At 33.5% G+C, this 22788-nt stretch overlaps 1 protein-coding gene across 2 annotated transcripts; it reads left to right on the top strand.

The window, feature by feature from the left end:
• Positions 1-1307: 1307 nt before the first annotated feature.
• Positions 1308-4744, top strand: LOC145031487 (F-box only protein). 2 transcript variants are annotated; one of them, XM_078980047.1, is made up of 3 exons: positions 1308-1440; positions 3411-3599; positions 4518-4744. In XM_078980047.1, exons 2-3 carry the CDS (start codon positions 3427-3429, stop codon positions 4639-4641), a joined length of 297 nt encoding a protein of 98 aa, XP_078836173.1. In that variant the 5' UTR covers positions 1308-1440; positions 3411-3426; the 3' UTR covers positions 4642-4744. The 2 variants fall into 2 exon arrangements, with proteins under 2 accessions (XP_078836173.1, XP_078836174.1); XM_078980048.1 differs by lacking the exon at positions 1308-1440 and adding an exon at positions 1458-1600.
• Positions 4745-22788: the final 18044 nt, after the last annotated feature.

The raw sequence follows: 22788 nt of genomic DNA on the forward strand, positions 1-22788 counted from the left end.
ATAATGGTCGATCGGTCATGGAGGTGGGGGGAAGAAAAAAAAAGAAAAGAATGGGTTAGGACTTCCAAGTGCAAAAATCCAAGAATCCTAAGCCTAATAATGATTTTCGGCCCATGAAGGCCTATATATGGGTTTACGACCCAATAAGGCTAAATGGCAAAGGTTTTTGCCCTAAGAAGCTCGAAATAACTCTTCGTGGCCCAATAAGGATCTCATGGCCCAACACAATATTAAATACAAATTTTTGGCCCAATTAAGGCCTAATAGTGGGTTTTCGGCCCAAAAGAACTAAGCTGAGAAGTTATCGGCCCTTTAGGGCCCAATAAGAAAGTTTTGGTCCATTTAGAGGTTTGGACCGAAAGGCTTAGGTTAAGGTCCAAAGTTGAGTGATCATTGTTCATTGAGTTATATTTTGGGTTTACACGAAGAAGGTTTCAACTTGAAACAATTTATGGATATATAAACTTGTATGATATTGAAATTAACTTATACTACACATTGCGTTACACAGTTACACCAAGGATGGTAGTTGCATATGGATAGGAATTTCTAGCCCTAAAATGTTAGTTGTGACAAACTGGCTATTGAAGGTTTCCGACAAATTCTTATCTCTGGCGACTCTCAAACAAAAATGAGTTTTCCGACGAACTTTTCTTAGCAACAATGAATGCAGAAACTAGATGTTTTGAAACCAAGTTTGCACAGGAGGAGTTTTGTGTTCGTTCTTCATGCGAACACAACAAAAGAACATAGGTCCTTGGGTCTCGGCTGGATTTTGAATGAAAGGAGTAACATCAAATCAAACTAAGGTGGTAGTTGTGATAAATTACAACAACAAGTAGCAGGAGGTGGTGATCTTGGTTTACCGGCGGCTAAAAGGAGGTGGCAGGAGGAGGTGATAGGTGGCTTGTTGCCTCGTCCCTTCTTTGTTTTTCTGGCAGCAAACTGATGGGAGGGTGGAGAAAGCTAAGCAGCAGCACCAGCGATGGGTGGTGCTTGGATGACAGTTGAGAAAAGTCCGCTGGAAAACTCATTTTTGCCGGAGGCTCGCCACAGAAGACGAACGGAGAGTTGTCGGAGATACGAAATTGTCGGAAACCTTCAATAGCCGATTTCAATGATTTTTGTGAACACCTACAACAAATTCAATGGTAAATAAGGTATAAAAAAAAGGAAAATAACAAAATAAGTACAAAATCAACAATTAGTTATCCTTATAAGTCATTTTCCAAAAATAATAATAATAATAATAATAATAAATAAAATAAAATTCTTACCAGAAATTAGAAAATGAAGTTTGTGTTATTCTTCCCATGAAAAATATAACATTTTTCGTAACCCTAATCCCCAATTTCTTTTACCAGTACTACCTTAAAGCCGTTTCGATTATGGACTTCATCACGGTCATTCGTTAGACAGAAGAATTTCTCTCTGGCATGCGTAAGTACCTTCTGCACTTCATCCTCGATCGATTTTTGTCTTATCGATTTAAGCATTAGTATAGTTCAATAACCAGGTTAGCAAACCCTAATACACTTCTGTTTTCTTATCTGTTCTTCACATGGTTTATTCTCAACACATATCATCCGTCTCATGTACGGTAAGCAAAATTCATCCCATTTACAGCTTGTTTGCATCATCTATCATCTAATTTACACCCGAAATCAAGAACAATCTGCAGACAAACTTTCATTAGGTCAAAAACTGTAGGATCCATCTCTAGCAATCGAGTTCACCATTATTTGTTCATACAAACAGATCTGTATACGCGGGTTATCGTTAAACTGGTTTGAAACTGAATCCAATTGAGCAAAACCTTATTTCACAAACTAGATTCTCCTTCTTAATGTTCGATATGCCTAAAATTGATACAGAATTTCATTACTTATCTAATCGCTCGTTTTTCAAAACCAAAATCGACTGAAAAACACGAACTTTCTCATGTAACTGTTTGTGATAACTGATTACAATATATTGGTAATAATCATTTTACTTGATCAAAGTATCACCATGTCCCAGCATTCCTGATTTGCCACCTGTCTCTAAGAATCTTTAAAATGGAGTTTTTGAAAAAGGGGTCCTCCTAAATATGGATGATTCTGCCATAATAATTCTCCTAAAATTATTTGTTGGCTTCTGATGACTACACATGTAGAGAACTATTGTGTGGACAGATACGAGTCATACATATTTCACCATTACATTTTTCCATAACTTCAATCTGCAAACAAACAAGAACAAGAACAAGAATACAAAGTTTGGTATCTCTTTTTCTTGAATGTTTGCTACACATATGTATTTAACTCTTCAATGTGTCATCAACATGAATTTGTAGACCCTTTTATAATCTCTTTGATGTAAATCTCTTTGTTTTATTGCCTATTTGATGTATTGTTAGTTCTCATAATATAGGTCTAGAATCTAGTTTAACGATCCAAAATTGCTTCGGTATCCTATGATATGACAACATTCATTGAAAAGTTATAGGTGAAACATTACATCATGCTTTATAAATAAAATGAAATGTGCTTTAATAGTTAATGTGTTCATAGGACACTAGATAGAGGAGAAGGTAGTGGATGTGATTGTAGGCCAATAAGAAATAAAGTTATGATATTTGTTGTTCATCAAACCAATAGAAACTATTGTTTACTTGAGGGGTCCTTTTTTTGGAGAATTTATTTAGTTGGAACACTTTGCTTCTTTTAATTCCACATGAAAATTTGTACTTTTGGAGGTGAAAAAGGTCTACAAATGCAATTCATTCATGTTTTTTTTATGAGGGTTTGTTTGGTTGGATTGGATGGAAGAGAAATGATGAATGAATGGAATAATGTCAAGGTACATTGATTCCATTACATGATCATTTGAAAATATTATGTTATATGTAAATAGAAGCTAAATGATGAACACTACTTTATGTTTTCATTTTAATAAAAGTCTAGAATATAGCATTTACAAAATAACGAAACTAAAAATTAAGTATAATGAAGCTTTACTAAAACTCAAACGAAATTATGATAAAAAAGATTATTCTATATATGCACATAGAAAATAAACTTATAATTTAATTAAGATCGTGAAATTCTTAACAAAAAGATTTCATAAATTACACATTTGGTCCTTGTAGTTTACTGAAATTCGCACTATTAGTCCTACTATTGGATTTTTGACATTGTCGGTCTTTATGCCCTGCCCTATGGTTTTGCAATTGTTTCATCGATGGTCCGTAAGGCTAACTTCCGTTAATTTCCATTCCACCGTTAAATGCATGTGAAAAGACAAATATACCCCTTTTTAGTTTTTTATTTTATCGACATTGTTGATAACCTTAGGGACCATTTCTATAATTTACTCAAAGTTCTATTACCTGAGAGTTGAAAAGACCGATAAACAAACTTTGGCCGCAGGATTCGGTTAGAATCAATGGAGAAGGTTACAAACGGTGAAGTGGCGACACTCAAAGTAGAAGAGAAACGGGGGGTGGGGGTTGTATGCAGGCGGTGTAAAGAAACTTACAACCCCTCTTCAAACACTCCTTCTGCCTGTCGATTTCATCCTTCTTTCTTTGTGTGTCGACGTCATGATGATCAAAAAAGGTGTCTTCTTATAATGATTAAATCAATGTGAAATTTTATGTTATGTGATTTTTAAAAGAGAAAATGACTTAATAGAGTAATATAGTTTTTCTTTTTGTACACGTTTAGGTTATGTTTGGCGTACTAATTGAAAAACTAGTTGTTAGCAGATAGCTGAAAAGCTAGGTGTTAAATAAAAAGCCAACTGATAAAAAATAACGTTTGGTAAAACTAGCTGAAAGATATAAAATGACATTTAAAAGAATGTGTTTTTATAAATAATTAAGGGTTATATTTGAAATTTTTTACAAAAGCTTCTTAAAAGTTAGTCTAAGTAGTTTTTTTTTAAAAGCTAACTTATAAGAAACCTTTTAGCTTGATAAACATGATAACTTTAAAAAACTCAAAAAATAAGTCAATTGTGGAGTGACAAACACAGACTTAGGGGGTGTTTGGATTAGATTTTTAGCTTATTGCTTATAGCTTATTTGTGGTGAGAATAATCAATAAGCAATAAGCATGAGAAGGGATGCTTATTAAAATTAACTTATTTAGCCTAATAAGCTGAATTCTATCCAAACACTTAAATTAGCTTATTGTGAGAATAAGCAATAAGCAGATCTTTTTTTCCTATCCAAACACCCCCTTAGTCAATTTGACAATTTAACTTGTTTTTATGTTTATGTAAACCTGAAGCAGTTGGTTCGAAGGATTAAATGTGTACAAAAAAACAAGTTAAATAGTTAAATGTGAACAAAAAAATAAGTGACTAAATGTGTACAAAATGAAAACTATATTAACCGATTAAGTCATTTTCCCTTTTCAAAACTAATACGATTGGATTAATTGTTGTTTATGTATACTTTGGAGTGTAGATTATCATTCTTTAATATCAATTGAGGCAAGTAGATTGTTAATATGTATTGAAACTTTTTCAAGGTACTATGAATTGGGACCTAATGATCCACCATATGCTGCCAAATTCTATGATTGTTGTGGAGCAGAGGATCCCAATGCATGTGGTTGCACCACTAGTTTTCATCTCTCTTATGATGATGCTTGAAAGACTATTTGTGTTGAATATACATTGCTTTGAAGATGCTAAGATATGTATATAAAATCTTGAAAAAATAATTAAGAAATAAACCTCTCGTTTGTTTATGGTATGTTCACATGGAGTCATTTTTGTCATTTCAATGTTTGGAAGGGTAACTAACTAGCATCAACTAATGTTTGTTCAAAAATATGCCATTATGATATGTTATAATGGGTTTAATCGGTTTCCCAAACTATTGTAAATAATGAAAACAAGTTACAAAAATTCAATGGTTTCCCAAACAAATGTTTAATGACAACTACGTTTTTAGAACATTGATTTTATTTCAAAAACCATATTCAATTTCCACAAATGTATAAAATTTTGGATTATAACGTTTGATTGGGGAATTATATTATGTTGAGTTTTCAATACTTGTGACGGGTAAATTAGAAAATTTCCTATTAAATATTTCGATAATTCATTCGTAATTAGGGATGAGATTTTTAACTAAAAAATTGAACTAGAAACGGTTGTAATTGATTAATGGTATTTGTTAAGTTCCTTTAATTCATCATTTTCGGTTTTTGATTTTTTTGGTTTCGTTTTAGTTCTGAACCTGTTTACATACCTATTCATAATTATTATTAAGAGAATGTTAAATTTCGTCTACGTAATTACTATTAATAAAATCTTTAATTCCAAATAGCATGAAATTTTCTTTTATTCTCAACATTAAGAAAATGTTTAATTCTCAAACTAATAAAATGTTTAATAATATTTGAAAGATCTTAAAATTTTCAAAACAAAATCTATTTCAATCCATATTCCAAACCAAACGTTTTAAAAATCAGTCTTTTAGTTGAGCCGGTTTGGTTACCAACTCCCGGTTCAACCGTCGGATCGACCAGATTTTTTAGAATTTTCTTGTACTTATTTTCATATGTATATATAACCAAGAATTTAATGGAGTAGAGTGTGAAACGACAGTCAAATCTGTTTCAAGTGTGTGGGTTCGTTTTTGCATTCCCTATTTTGATAGTCCAGATTTTGTAGCCCAAACATTGAAGTCCAAGTCCATTTTACCGGCTCAACAGGGGTTTTAGTAGTTCATAGTATTCAGTTCAATTAGTTTTTGTGAAAACCAGCCAATTAGATCCGGTCCAATAAAACTGTTGCTAATTGAACTGTCATCTTCATTGGGTTCGATTCGACCCAATTTTTAAAACATTATCCAAACCAATCATCTTAACATGATATATTGGTGATTCTAAATATATAAAATTCACCAAACGGTCGTTTTTATTTTCCAAGTACCAAAAACATACCAATAACATTAATGAGTAACCTACTTTCAAATTTTACCATTTTCATCCAAATTCAAGATAATGTGTTTATATCCACAAAATGCCAATACTTTCATAATCTAATCAACCATTCACCAAACAAATTACATTGCTAACTTACAGCATAAATCAACAAAGGCAACACTTATATAGCATCATATTTATACAATCTAAACACACCAATGAAATCTTTATATGATAAATAACAATAATCTTTAAAAAAGTTTACACATACATTCTATAAATAGCAAAAACCCAAATCATTCAAGTTTTCTGAAAATGAAGTCGGAATCGCGGTTTTTACCTCAAAACTTGAAGATTTTTTTTTGCCTTAGATTGTTATTTCAGCAAGAGAGAAACTCATATTTATCCCTTCTTCTTCTTCACACAATTGAACTAGTTGCAACGATGGAGAAATGAATTAATTTCCTCATCCTTTACATTGTTGGTGAACAAAAGTCGAAAATCATACATTAATTGATTAACTCAACATGTATGATGTGTGACATGTCGTGTCTCATGGTATGTTTTTAGCGACATTAAATATCGATTTCCACCCCATGTTCACCAACCTTTTTTCAACATAAAAACCATAAATATGATGTTTATCGTGACATGCATGTCAAGTTGGTCATCCATTGTTCTTTAATTAAGCAATCCAAGTTGTATATTAACCATATTTTATATTACTACTATCACACATACTTTAATATAAAGTTTGGCACATTTGTCAAACTTTTATATTTTATAAACCCACAAAAAAAAAAATTCCAAACACACATCCATTAACTTAGATATTCCTATGACACTTTATATAATATTTGTATAATTTTTGGACATTATAAAAATCTCATTTTTATAGAATATTCCTACTTCTAAACAACTGAGTTTCTTAACATCCACTGCAGCTCCCTAATATTACAAGATTTCGGGGAAAAGACTAGTATTTGGTGATGATACTAAGCAACCTCTATTAGAACTGAGTCACACCATTCTCATGGTCATCATTTGATTGAAACCTATGAGGTTTAAACTTGAGACCCTACTCTAAGGAATGGCGTCAATGAATATTCCTACTTCAATGAATATTCCTACTTCTGTTGCTTCAAATTCCATTAACATGCTTGTGTTACAAACTTACAATTTGTAATACTTTCAATGCACATGTAGAAGTTCTTAAAGCATGGATATAATCATATAATCTATAAGTTTTGCCGGTTTATCACTCCATTAAAGAGATTTGATACGAGTCGGGTATTCCAAAACGCCATTTTTGGAGGATTTTGCATACCATTTTGGTACTTTCCTTAAAATTTTCATGGATTCAAAACTAGACAAGCTTGAAAATTCCTTCAATGCTTAATATGCTAGTTTACAACATCAACTTGAGATCACCAATCACAATCAAACATCATCCTCATAAAGCAACCGAGCTACTCAATATATATATGCAACAACTTTTAGAAAGACATACTTGCCTCTAAAAATATCTTTTTGGCTTTAATTTGTAAACTCTCTTCAACACATTCTAATTCCAATGGTGGCTTTAACTATTCTTTGCTTTTGATCATTTCTTGAATTGTGACATGTGAAATAGGCTCATTGCAAATTTGTGCTTTAGGTGTGGGTGGTAATGGGAACTAGTCTTGGTGCACGAACATACATTCCAACTTATCCACCATGGGCGCTTTTTGGAATCTTGAACCAAAACCATTGCATCTCCATATATAATAAGCCTCTATGCACCAACTTCGTTTGTAGTCTTATACTCAACATGTATTCCCACTAGGATTTTATTCACATGGATTTTTCGAAATAATATTTGTTAAATACATGACCATTTTTGCTACAAGAAATCCAAGTAACACCAACGTCGGTATTATCGACAACACAGACATTACCGATGACATATTTGCCATGTTGCCAGTAATAACGTCGCCTATATTGATACTAAACCACGATCCATATCATTTATCGAGGCATCCCGTCTGTCGATCTTACAATTCAATTCAAAGGCCAAGTTCTATTCATCGTACAAAAGTAATATCGGCGATATCAATAGTGGCGATAATGTCGCCCTAATGCCCCTAAAAAAATGACCACAAATTCTTCCCTCCATTTACCAATACACGTGGTTGCCATCGACCCTTATTGCCGCTAAAGATCATCGCCGCTAAAGCCCCTGCAACTACTGGGCCAGCCCGTCCCCAATTTCTCACTTACCCAAATATCTTTTTCACACTTCTTCTCCGATCGATTGGAAAGTATAACACCGTTCACCGGCCGATTATCACCACCACACGAAAGGAACACTATCGGGGTGTTTATACCGACGATTTGGGGGTTCTTTTGGCGACCAATCGACCTCAGAACCGCCGGCGACTTTCTTAATTCTCGTCCCTCGATCCTTCCCTTTATTTTTCTCCTATGACCAAATAAACCAAATTAAATTAAAAAAAAATAATTGTGTTTTCAGGGCACCACCGCCACTGTTGTTGCTCCGACAATACCACCGCCACTACTACTGCTTCGACGACATCACCACCAAAGGTGCTTCTAATTTCAAGTAAGTGATTTATATTGCAAACAAATTTATATATTTCGTATATGTTTATATGTTTATGAGTGTTTTTGTATAAGTGAATATGTATTTTGTATATGTTTATATGTTTACGAGTGTATTTTGTATATATTTATGTGTTCATTGTATGTGTATGTGTATTTCGTATGCCATCAAGAATGTATGTGTGTATATGTGTATTTGTGTAAGGTCACATCTTATGATCTTATGAGTCAAACATTATTCAAACATTGTCCACCAAAGCCAATGTTAACGTCAGCGTCTACATATTATCGACGCCAACGTCTACATAGTATTAGCGATAACGTGACCTTTTGTATAATAGTCTGATACCTTTTGTGTATTAGTCGGTTAGACACTCTGTAATTATAGAAAGCTTCGTATTTATAGAATAGATATATGATCTGTAATCTTAGTGATTAGGATTAGACCACACGTAGATTAAATTACATCCATTAAATAAAGGGATTTTCGTTTACTGTATTTATATATAGTCTTGCATTAGGGTTAAGCCCTAATGTGTGGTGTAACCATCTTTGTGACTGCTTTGCTGAAGGTTTGTATCGACTGAATACACTTCAAGTATAATTAACAAAGAACAAACTAACTAAACAAAATGGAGAACATAAAATGTAAAGAACACGAGTTAATCACAAAGATGTCTGTCACTAAGAAAGGGGTTGTTCTCACCAAGAAAACAAAAGTCACAAAGACCTACACTAGGGTTTCACTCTAATGTTGAATATACTAAATTATACTAGTATATTCTTTCAATTAAGGGATTGTATCTAATCTATAGTAAGAACTGATCCATATTACCAAGATATCAGATTTGGTATCTATTCTATACATATCCATATAATTGCCTAATATACAAAGACTACATAAGATCATTATCTAGACGCTAACGATGATAAGGTCTTGAGGAGCTGACATTGATGATGATCTTGGCGCTGGCGTTGGTGGTTAGTGTATAAAGTGTTTGACTCATCAAATCATAAGGTGTGACCTTACAATCCTCCCCTATCTGATGATGTCAAAACTAATCTTCTCCAGAAGAGTCATCAAAAGAACCATTGTAAATTCTATTAGCTTCAACGAATGCTCTCTCTAAGAGAATGTGTAACTCCCCCTGACGCATATATGATACGATTACCGTCTTTATATTTAATACTTTTCTAATCGCCTAGCAGTCGATGTTATCATTTAGTATTTTCACCATCATATCAAGACAATCAATGTACCCATGTATCATGTGGCTAAATGGATATTTGCTCCCCCTTAGATTTAGGTCCACTTCAGATCAGATATAACACTTCCTTAGTCTTTCCTTTTTTTTTTTGACATAATTAGCATATATAGAGGAAGCGATCAATGTATCAGAGTTGCAACTGGTAATCCAGTGAGTTTGTGATGTCTCCTGATAGTATGGGTTTAAACTACTATTCACTGACATAGTATTGCGAGATTTCATCAGCGTGTGGTTTCATACGTTGACTCATTAATCACTTTTATTAGAAGAAAAGGGCAAGATTAGAATGATGGATGTAATACAATCCGGTATAGAATGTACCCATCGACATAGAGTGTTAAAGTTTTATCAGTGTATGGCTAATACATTGAATCATTAACTTCTTTAATATAAGAGTAGTTGGGAAAGAATAGGTAGATACGTCTAATACATCACATACAATGATATACCCGTCAGCACAAATTTTTTGAATTCTCATCAGCCTCTGGCTTCATAAGTTGAATCATAAAATTCTAAAGAAGAATATATGGTAAGAATAGATTGGTGCATGTGATAAGTTATGGTGTTTTTAGCTTAACCATGGGCACATATTTTTCAAGCTCTCATCAGCATATAGTACATTATCCTGAATCGTAAAGCTTTAAAGAAGAGTATAAGGGCAAGAAGGGGTTGGTGCGTGTGATAGTGTACGGTACATAAACTAACTATCGTCACATCATTTCAAACTTTTATCAGTGTGTGGTATATCGTAGTGAATCATCAAGTTTTATTGAGAAGAAATTCAGAAGAAAACAGAGTGTTTCAGTTACACTGAGGTGGAATCAGCGTGAATCATAAATGGTGTCAGCTCATCAATAGGAAGTGGTTTAACTTCTGTATCATAGAGCTGAGTTGTAGTCTAGAAATTTGAAGTGCACCGCCAATTTATTAAATGTTGTACAAGACAAATAGGCAAAGAGATAAAAGCGTAAGAGATAGTTAACATAAGAATAGTTAAAAAAGAATATACAACTTTTTCATAGACTCTTTATGTATCCTTTTCGAAAGAATCATAAAAGAAGAAAATCTTTTAAGCAGAATCACCAATGAGAGATCTTTTGAAATAAATACTCATTAATTAATTTCCTTTCTTAGAGATATATGTCCTTGAATTTTGGCTATAAAAGAAAATACAAGCAAGAATAAACACATTAATATACAATACAACTAACTACAAACCAAGAATGATGAAGCCCTTTATCATTGAGATGTTGTAAATGCATTCCAAGCTTCATGTTCATCAAGAGCAAGAGAGGAGCAGAAACCAATCTTTGTTACCTACGAGTTAATTGACTCAAATCCATATAACCATCGTGTTGACAAGATTAACACGAGAGCATTCGAGGTTTTCTCAGATTACGAGTTAGTAGATGAAAGTAAGACTCATTGTATTGATGGTTGCATCTTGCATCCATAACAATGAATAGAGGAGAGAAGGAGTATTGTTAACAAGAAGAATTGATGCTAATATTCTTCTACAACTAGAACATTCTGGATGACTCCAACTCTTTCTAACTATGGAAGGAAGAGGTGCGGATAAACCGTAGATAGGCATGAAAGATAGATAATAAACAGAAAAGAGAATACTTGTAGACATTAGAAGCAAAGCTTATGCAAACTACGTAAATTTATTTAAAGAAAAACATAATAAAAACAACACTTGTTTTTTTTTTTTTGTGTGTGTGTGTTTTTTATTATTATTATTTTTTTATTATTATTTTTTTTAAGCAAAGCAAGTAGAAGCAAAGTTATTTAAGTTATTTCAAATGAGTTAGAAAATGATTAAGTCATTGAAAGCATATGAAGATCTACGATCAATTTGTTTAGAGTCTTCTCATCTAATGCCTTAGTGAAAATATCAGCCAGTTGATTAGTGGATGAGATGTAGAACAACTCCACTTTTCCTTTTTGAACAATGTTTCTAATGAAGTGATGACAGATATCGATGTTCATGGTTTTGGAATGCTGCATTGGATTCTGTATCATCTGAATGGCGCAGATGTTGTCACAATAGTTAGGAGTCTTTGAGAAGTTTAGACCATAATTTAAGAGTTGATTATGAATCCATAGAATCTGAGCACATCTTCCAACGCTACATATCCAGCTTCAGCCGTAGAGCAAACCACTAATGTCTGCTTCTTGCTGGACTAGTTCACCAATCTATTTCCACACATTTGAGCCCCTCCCAATGTACTTTTATGATCAATGCCACATCCACCATGATCAGAGTCAGTGTATCCCACCAGCTTGAACTCATAATCACGAGGATACCATAAACCAAGATTGGGTGTATAAACTTCTTCAACATGTATAATGTATTTAGCTTGACAAAAAATTCCATTGGTTAGTTGTTTAACCTGCAAACCTAAAAAGAAAGTTAGTTCATTCATCATGCTTATCTCAAATTTCTTATCCATTATCTCATTGAATTTAGAACTTAGTTTCTCATTAGTGGATCCAAAAATGATATCATCGACATACACTTAAGCAAGAATGATGTAAGATCCTGAATGCTTGATGAAAAAACATTGTTAATTTTTCCTTGTCTGTATCCACTTTTAAGAGGATAACTCACCAATGTGTCATACCACGCTCTCGGTGCCTGCTTCAAACCATAGACAACTTTATCAAGACGATATACATGATTTGGAAATTCTTCCCTTTCAAATGGAGGTTGCTTTAGAAAGACTTATTCTTGAAGATCCCAATGTAAGAAGGCAGTCTTAACATCCATTTGATAGACTTTGAAGTTCTTGAATGAAGCAAAAGCAAGAAATAGACAAATTGCTTCAAGTCTAGCAACATAGGCAAACGTTTTGTCATAGTCTAACCCTTACAGTTGACAAAATCCTTAAGCCACAAGTCTTGCTTTGTTTCTAATGATGATCTCATCTTCATTCATCTTGTTTATGAACTCCCAACAAGTGCCAATGATAGTTTTTCGTTGAGTCTTAGGGACAAGAGTCCACACACGATGGAGTTCAAATTCATTCAACTCATCCTGCATAGTCTTGATCCATTCAACTTCTTTTAGGGCGTCAGTGACATTCTTTAGTTCAATCATTGAAAAAAAAATCCCAAGCATACAGAAGTTGATGTCGACTCTGCTACGAGTGAGAATCCCAAAATTTACATCTCCAATGATTTGAGATTCAGGATAATCTCGAATAATTCTAGGATTAGAACATTCATTCGTATTATTTAGAACATAGTCTTCCTGATTAGATGTCTTAGCATCTTTAGCGATGATAGGATGATCTTCATAGTTAGATTGAGAGCTGATAATTTGATCAATATTAGGAACAATAGGCTCAGTGACATTTGGTAAGAACTTGGAATAAGGGTCTGACAGACTAAAGGTAAGTTCATTCAGAATGGGTGAAGGATGCTCAATCCGATAAGGATGAAAATGTTTGATGATGGAGGATCAAGACTTTGGCTAGAAGGTAGACTTGGTTTTCTTTCCCTTCTCATATACTGAACATAATTTATCTTTGACAAACTGCATCTTGGAAATTCCTCTTATAAGTTGATTCCCATAGATATTTAATATATTCTTGATGTTCAATTGAGATAATCTCTTGTGCCATAGCCAATTAAGATGAGACTGAGCACTATAGAAGAAGAAACGATGAAGGGAATTGTCAGCAGAGAACATGTCTATAACATAAATGTCATTTTGTCAATTTGCAGTCAGAACAATGACATTATTTTGATCAACTACCTTTCCTTCTCTCTTGTTAAAGTGAACTTTATAGCCAACGTCACACAATTGACTGATTGAAATGAGAGTGTGCTGAAGACCTTTCATGAAAGAGACATTCTTGAATATAACAAAATTTCACTTGATGGTTCCAAATCCTTTTGTAGCTCCCTTACCATTATCTCCATATGTAACAGTAGGACCATCATTATTTATGAAATATTCTAGAAAGGGACTTGAGCTAGAACATCATAGAAACTTCGCTGACTTTCTCATAAACCTTGATTTCGATACGCTTAATAAGAAGTCAGAATTGCTTAAATTGGTTCGTGTTCCGTTTCCAAAGTAAGTCGTCTTTACCCAAGTGCCCGACATTTTCGCCCGCTGGGCCGAGTGTTCGCTTCGCGCCCCAACCCCCTTAACACCGATCATATGTCTTGAGTAACCACTATCTAAATACCGAATACATTCTTTACCCTAAAACTAAAATATACATTTAATATAAAAAGATCCATCCTGTAATGGGTCACTTATGAAAAAAAATATGATAACAAGCATCAGGGAGACAATTTAAAGAGTTTCCTTTTTTGATCTACTTATCATTTCGAGTCATGATTTTGTCATTGCGAACAGATCTCTTTTCAAAAATCAAAAGTACACTCGCTGACTTTGTGAGAAGCATCACCACATTGATAACAAACTCTAGTTCCAACATTCTTTCCATTAACATTAGATTTTGGTTTCTTTTTAACTACTAAATTTGAAGAACTTTGATCATTTGATTTAAAAATTCTTGCTTTAGTTCTGGACCAATGAATGTCATCGATGGTATGCTTAGATGACACTTTGTCACGAGGCTCAGGAGATATTCAAGAGTCATCTAGAATAGAAGACTTTGATTGATCTCCAGGTTCAGAGTTGCTAACAAAGGAATGAGGAAAATTGCTAAGAATTTTGTTTACCGAATGAATTTGACCATTAGATATAGGAAATATTAGCACAATTTTACTGGAGTGCAGAACATACTCACAATGAGGAGGTTGATGGGAAGGATCAAGAGCAGATAAATGAGACACACATTTGATGTTACCATTAGAGTCAGTAGTGTAATGAGTATTAATTAAAGTTTGATTTATAAAATAGGTACTTACAAATCTATTTTTAAAGTCTTTCTCTAGACAATAAATGTTATAAAAGGCTTGTTTAGTCTCAACCTTTTTGATTAAGGAGAAAACACCTTCTATATCACCTCCAAGAATTTTCTCACACTGGTATGGAATCTTATCTTTAATAATTCTCATGAAATTATAGTGAGAATAAATCCCGTTTTTTAAAATAAGTTGAATGAATCTAGCATGATCAACAACTTTTTCCTTTTTAGTGTGAAGAAAATTGTTGATCAGAGATATATAAGTGTTCTTTTAAAAGAGAAAGAGATGTTTCAAAAAAAGGAGAGTTTTTATTTTACATTTTTTAACTCAATTTTGAAAGAAGATCTTTCTATGTTTGAAACAGATAAATTGAAGCGAAAGTGATCAAACATGTCCGCTTTTTCGATGTTTTCGATGGAAGAATAATTCACAATATTTTTTACCTGATACACTAAGGTTGAGTCCCTGTCAGACTTAAGGTTTATAGAAGCTTTAGAAAGATCAACATCAAGAGTGCCAATGATGTTATTCGATACATCAGCGTGAGATTCAACGATCTGAGCCATGAGACACTTACCTTTTGAAAAATCATCATCCGAGAGATCTTCAAAATCAGATGATAATGTGATCATCGTCTCTTGTACATTTGATCAGCCTTGAACTAAACGATAGACAAGGTATGTGAGTGGGTTTCTAATAGAAACTCTACTTTACATCGAGATTTAGCACCTTTTTCTCTTCCTTGTTGTATCCTAGCACCGATTTATTCTTTAGCCTACTATTAGATGCACCCTCATTGGATGATTGATGCATAACAACGATAAGACCCTTGCTAATGATTTCGAGCATGTCATAGTCCATGATCTCGAGAGCGTCCATGGCCTTTGATTTCCAAGAAGTGAAGTTGAGTTCATAAAAAGGATGGATCTTTTTGCAAGAAGTTGATTTAGGATTGTAAGAGGTCGACATAATTACTTGAGTGTATCAAAAACCTACCGTAGTACCAATTATAGGTTTGTATCAATCAAATACGCTTCAAGTAGAATTAACAAAGAACAAACTAACTAAACAAATAGAGAATAGAAAATGTAAAGAACACGAGTTAATCATAAAGATGTCTCTCACCAAGAAGGCGTTTTTCTCATCAAGTGAACGAAGGTTATAAAGACATATATTAGGGTTTTACCCTAATGTTGAATATATACTAAACTATACTAGTATGTCCCTTAAATCAAGGGATTGTATCTAATCTTTAATAAGAATTGATCCTTATCACTAAGATATTAAATATACTATATATTTTATAGATGTATGTATAATGGCCTAATATAAAATGATTACATAAGATCATTATCTAGACGCTGATGCTGATAAGGTCTTGAGACGCTGGTGCTGATGCTGATGTTGGCACTGGCACTGGTGGTCAACGTATAAAGTGTTTGACTCATCAGTCCATAACGCATGACCGTACATTTGTCCACATGTTCTCTTGGTGAGAACATTTTTATTAGTAGAAAATCAGCTTTGTCATCATCTTTGTTCTTATGTTCTTTTATATCATCTTTTCTTTGTGTTTATACTTGTTTGTATCTGATCAAGTAAACCTTCAAATGGTATCGGAGTGGGTTTTCTAATACATTCAAGTTATAATTTCTTCTTCCTTATATGCAAGATCCTCAAGTGCAATCAATATATCTCTGTTTGACCAAGTAAGATCTACCATATGAAACATACTTCATCACAGTTTTCATTTGATTCAGAATGGAAAATCAACACAAAAATGATGAAAAAGCCAACTGTTGTATTAAACAAAGAACCGTCTAAAAGATCTTGTATGCTTAAGAGTCATATTAAAATGATATTGCTAATTAGATAGTTCTTAAAGGCATGGGGTATAAGTTCCTTTTAAGAGATGAGTGCTTAATTGGTTAAGGACTCATCTGTATTGTTTTAGCTTTAACAGAGTGCATGAAAGGCTTTAATTTTTGACCTTTTTACATGCTAAAACTGTGAGTAAGCCTAGCATACTTGTAACACCCGTGTTCTAAGTTGGTTAAGCTTTCTTGTATCAACTATCGAAGATGGATTTTTGGAGGAAACTTTGTGCCACGATGTAGCCAAGGAAGACCACGATGTGGCAATAAGTATTTTGATCGCATGATTTTTGGACCATCACGACGTGACCAAGGAAGGCCACGACGTAGCAGCTATTTAGGCCCAAGCCCATGACTCTTTTAGGGTTAACTTCGTATTTAAACCCCTCTAATCCATTTTCAGGGTTTCTTATGAGCATCCATCACCCTCAAGTTTCTAAAACCCTAACCCTAATTCCCCATTATGAGTTGTGAGTCCATTTTGGTGATTTTGGTTAATTGTGAAGAAAGAAGAGGCCTTGTAAAGGATTAAGAAGCTTCTTGGCTATAATGAAGATATCTTTTGGGCACCTCTAGACCTTTATAAGTGTCCAAGTTCCTTGATTTATGTCTTTTGGTGGCTAGGTCTTGAATATTATCCCATATTCCTCATGTTTGAGCAAGTTTTGAGAGAAAGAAGTCAAAAAATTGGCAACTTTATGATTCTTCTTAGCCCCAAGAGCATCATAGGTTATGGATCTAGTCTTTGGTAGAAGATCTTCTCATTTGTTTAAGTTTTGGTCTTTAGAGGTTAACTTTAACCTAAATAGGATCTCAGACATGTATCAAACATACATAACTTTAAAGCTCTCATCTTTATGATAGGTTTAGTATTATAAAACTTTTTGGAGTGGTTGGGTTAAGGAATTTTTTAGATTGAGGACTTAATGGTTACGATATTATGGATTTTGGCTTTATTTGTGACTTAAGGTTAGAGATCTTAATCTTTTAGGTGTCTTAATGGATAAAGTTGGAAACTTTATCCATTTAGACCATGGAATGGACCAGAGCTGAGCTTTAGAGCTCTTAGAATCGAAGAAAGTAGCTTAAAGGAAACCCAACGCCCACGACATGGTCATAGGTGCCATGGCATGGCGAATTAGTTTTTCCCATTGGGTTGTTTTATAAGGGCCACGACGTCGCCAAGGAAGACCACAGCGTGGCAATTGAGTAATGTCAACAATGGCCGTTAACTTTTAGTATGAATTGACTTTTGGTCAAATTTATATTTCTGGGAAGGTAGACTTAGGTACCTTGTGTGGATTTTTAGGAGGTGTTTAACACCCATCTTTGGCGGAAGGAGCTATTAGCTATGGTCGACACGACATTGAGCTGGGTTTTAGCCGGCTTTGTGATTTAAGTGAGTTTTCCTCACTGTACTTGTGGGTTGAAGGCACCAATTCCGCTCCAGTAGATTGTGTATTTTGGTTTGGATTATTGCAATGTTATGGTGATCTGTTAAGATCTACATTATTTGATGGTTGTTGTTATGTGATTTATTTGTTATTTATGTCGACATAGTGTGGTGGGGGTTAAGACTATACTGCTTTGTGCTACCAATCAACAAACCTGGACACAACATTGAGTTGGGTTTTAGCCAGCTTTGTGATTTAAATGAGTTTTCCTCACTGTACTTGTGGGTCAAAGGCACCAATGTCGCTCCAGTAGATTGTGTATTTTGGTTTGGATTATTGCTATGCTATGGTGATCTATTCAGATCTAAATTATTAGATGGTTGTTGGTATGTGATTTATTTGTTATTTATGTCGTCATAGTTTGGTGGGGGTTAAGACTATACTGCTTTGTGCTACCAATCAACAAACCTGGGAAATTCAATCGAGAGGTTGTGGGTCAGTGGTAATCCAAACAGGAAGTTATGGACCCTAATATGTATTAGGAAATCCAACCGAAAGGTTGTGGGCCAGGGAAATCCAATCGAAAGGTTGTGGGCCTAGTGTAATCCCACCAAGAGGTTGTGGACCCAGAATGTTTTTGGCAGTCCAACCGAAAGGTTGTGGGCCAGTGCAAACCAATCATAAGGTTGTGAGCCAGGGGTAATCCAACCGGGAGGTTGTGGACACAATATGTGTTTTGTTTATGTTCTGTTGAGTGGTATTTAGGGAACTCACTAAGCATTGACTTATGGTTTAAGTTTTATGTTTCAGATGATTGGGGGAAAGCAAAGGTGTGATTATGCATATCCTTATGATTTTATGACATTTGATTTTGGGACACTTTCATATGTGATTACTATCTTTGGAAACAACGTTTTTGTAAACAATTATGGTTTGTTATTGGATTTTAAAAATGAAATTTTTTTTCTGATTTTTGGGATGTTACAATATTCATTCTCTCTTGTTTTTGCTTTTACACTTGAAAGAACAATTTCATTTTTCTCTTTTTAAGTTCATACTTTGGTTATGAACTTAAAGCTTAAGAGTTTTAAGAATTTTACAAGACTAGCATCTTAAATCAAGTTGAGTTGTTGGTGTCTCAAAGTTTTCCACATTATCCATTAACTTCCAAGCCTCCCAAGAGTACCCAAAGAACTACAAATGTTGTTATTTCTTCATTTCCTTCTTTGGTTGTGATTTTATCTTTCCATTATTTGAAAGATGATCCACGGTGGGTATAATTTGTTATGTTACTTTCAAAAAAATACAAGTCTTTCGTTTGCCATTTTACTAGTTTATGAAACTAATTTTTTAAAAAAACCCAACAATTGGTATCAAGAGCCAGCTTGCAAGTTTGGTTAGATTTTATGGTTTTTGGAAATCATAGGTTTTAGAGAATATGGATAACTTGTTTTTGTATAATAATAAGTTCAAACATATTTTCTTTAACAACTTCTTAATTGTTATTTTATATGACAAAACATACATGCATTTTTGTCATGTAAAGTTGTCCTAGAAAAAAAGGTTGTTATGTTTATATGTATTTTAGAGTGCATAAACAAGCCTTGGACCATTTATGTTATTATTTGTGTAATTTGGTTAAAAATGGTTTGTAATATTCTTTATGTATATAAAGACAATATCTTGAAAGGGATCAAGACACAAAATTCCTTTAGAGGAATCTTGGCATTGTCACATGGCACTTAGTTTGAGCCAGACTCAAAAGGACCTAGCTCATAGTTTTGAACCAACTAAAATGATTTATATTCAGTTTTCTTGACAAATGAATCTATCTTTTAAGCCATATTTTTCATAAGATTTGGTGTATGATCATCCTATGAGCACATCATAATACACCAATTGAATGCATGGTTAAGCCACCAAATGAGTATGGGAACATTCTAAGAGTACTTTAGAAGAACTAAGAGAATGTATATGAGATAATTTGTAACAACCAGAAAATTTCCGTCAAACAATCCTCACTAGAGATTCGCATCAACAAACGGTAACAATAGAGTTTTTCATATTTCAGGAAAATATGATCAGATATGCTATGATTTTTAAGTAAGAAAAAGATTAATAGGGTAAAAAATGAGTAAATAAAAGGTTATAACATTATTAATGATGGTTGGTGTATCTGGAAAGTACACAGTAATGTGATCCCAAGGATATAAACTTTGTAAAAATATTTATCCGACTGGAGGAGTTATGATTTTGTAAAAAGTAAAATCAAATGTGTTACTACGTACTCAATGTCAAAATAGTATAAAGAAATCAGTCGAGTTTTGACTAAAGTCATTAAAAGGAAAATCATAGTACACCGAGAGATAAGAACATAAAAAAATGTCAAAAACGAAGTTCGTATAAAGAAGATACAATTTTTGGAAAAATATAAAATACGGGTTAAAAATAAAAGTTCAAATTTGACAACGGAACCTTAATAAAAGTTGTAGTACTTGTAGAGAGCTAAAGAAATATATAAAGAGGGTAAGAAACAAGATTCATATAAGGAAGATATGAATTTTTATAAAAGAATTAGTAATGCACTATGCATGCTAAGTGCACATCATGATCGACACACACGTATGACAACCGGATTTGTCGATATTGGAGAGATGTGGACCACCAGAAGAGTGACACGTGGAAAGCCTTTGATGGAGCCATGATTTGAGTGCACGATGCGCATGAAGTGCACATTGTGGATAAGAACTATAAATAGAGGTGCTCACTTTCTGAATTCTTCACACCCAAAAATCTCTCTCTCTCTCTCTATCTCTCTTTCTCTCTCTCTTGATCTATCTTGGAAACCCTCCCAATGGCACGAAGCTTTGAATTCAGTACCAGGGATATCCCCAATCTCTCTACTAAGGTGAGTTCATGGCCCCATTTTACTATTTTAGACATTTTACCGAGGGGGAGGGGGGGGGGATACATGCTTATCAAACTGTTTTATCAAAATATATTTTATATGTCAGTAGTTATACAAAGTATGAAAACACTAGAGTATTAAAATGCATAGATACTTTGCTTGGTTATAAGCTATGATATTATGCCTAAGAACTATGATGCATAATAGTCTAGGAAAAGATTTTACCTAGAGGTTATACTAGCCAATTTCTTAGTATAACATAGTATGTAGAAATAATGTTGTTCAATTTTATGGATATCCATTATACCAAGTCGTTACTCTGTAGAAATATCATGTTTTCAAACATAATTAAGGTGTATATATATATATATATATATATATATATATATATATATATTATGGTAAAATAAAACAACATTATTTCTTTCTCTCTCTCTCTCTCTCTCTCTCTCTCTCTCTTTCTCTCTCTCTCTCTCTCTATATATATATATATATATATATATATATCTTTGTGTGTGTGTGTTAGGTTCGAATTATGTTGTGAGGTGTCGAAGTACCTTTTGGCTTGTATAGTTCGGAGTTTGTAGTTATGTATTCGAATGTATGTTTTACATAAGGCACTGTTTAGAGTGCGAAGCTTATGGGTCAATAAATAGTTAGAGTAAATTTTGTGTACTCTTGTGAAATTTACTCTTTCTATCTCTTGTACTCTTTCAGAACAATAAAAGAGCCAAATAGATCATATTTTGTCACATCCCCAGTCATTGGCGGAAACACCGGGTGGTGTAGGGTCATATTTGTATCACAAATATATAACATACATTGAACAGTACTACAGAATTTTATAAACTACATACCTTTATTGATGTTCGAAAGTTACATTACTATTGTTTCATAGTATCTATTACATAGTATCCGACTATTGCATACGTCTTAACGGATATATGTTCAATACGAACAGAAAGGATATTAGTAAAACTTCTCCTGTTCGAGAAACATTCAACTTATCAAGTACCTTAAAACACATGCATTTTGAATATATGTCAACATAAAGTTGGTGAGTTCACAGGTTTTGACTGTGAGTGAACTTTTTCCCAAGTTGGAAAAGTATATAACATTGTTTGAAAATATTATTTTGACTCATACTTGATTCTAAAATAACGTGTATATATATATATATATATATATATATATATATATATATATATATATATATATCCTAGGTATAATGTTTTACTTACTACATAAGTAGTATACATATAAGTCTCCTATACTATGAATATAAGTATTTGTAATCCCATGCAAATGAAGGTTACTATGTATAGATCTTATTCCAATTCTATACGGGTAAAAACGGCTACGTATAAATCTTATTTCAATTCTATACGAGTATGTAGGCAAGGTATAATTTTCTACTTAATGTACAAGTAGTATACCTACTAGTTTCTTATACCTAGAGTATAAGTGTTTGGAAAACTTATACTTAACATTAATACTTGTATATCGACAAAGTATAATGCTTCTAGGGTTGGGCTACCATGAGTTCGTAACCACAACTATATGTCATACAAAACCTCTGATTAATGTTACAAGGATCACACCTTGTAGTAGGTTTCACACACTTCATCGACATCAGAATGGAGTAAATTGGGCAAGTTTGTCACCTGAAAAATGTTGGGTTGTAGCTAACAACCACGGGTGGGGTTGTCAACCTGTATAGTTTAATACATGAATTCTACACTCATACGAGATTAGCGATTATAGGTTAGAGGATTTCTACTAAGACTTCAAATCTTAGTTGATGAATAAGGTAGCAGATGTAGACTTTGTCGGGTTCCTATGGTTCTAATAGTGAAAGCATATTCGTGTCTAAAACCCTAAGTTACTAGACTATGCTTTAAACGTTAATCCTAATTTCTATAATAC

The sequence above is a fragment of the Lactuca saligna genome, chromosome 2 (assembly GCF_052625555.1).
Source record: "Lactuca saligna cultivar CGN05327 chromosome 2, ASM5262555v1, whole genome shotgun sequence".
In the NCBI taxonomy this organism is placed as follows: domain Eukaryota; kingdom Viridiplantae; phylum Streptophyta; class Magnoliopsida; order Asterales; family Asteraceae; genus Lactuca; species Lactuca saligna.

Excerpts from the sequence above, each read along its gene's own strand:
- LOC145031487 (XM_078980047.1), top strand. The coding sequence starts at position 3,427 with ATGGAGAAGGTTACAAACGGTGAAGTGGCGACACTCAAAGTAGAAGAG. Across the intron at positions 3,600-4,517 it reads CGTCATGATGATCAAAAAAG|GTACTATGAATTGGGACCTA; the intron begins GTGTCTTCTTAT and ends AACTTTTTCAAG.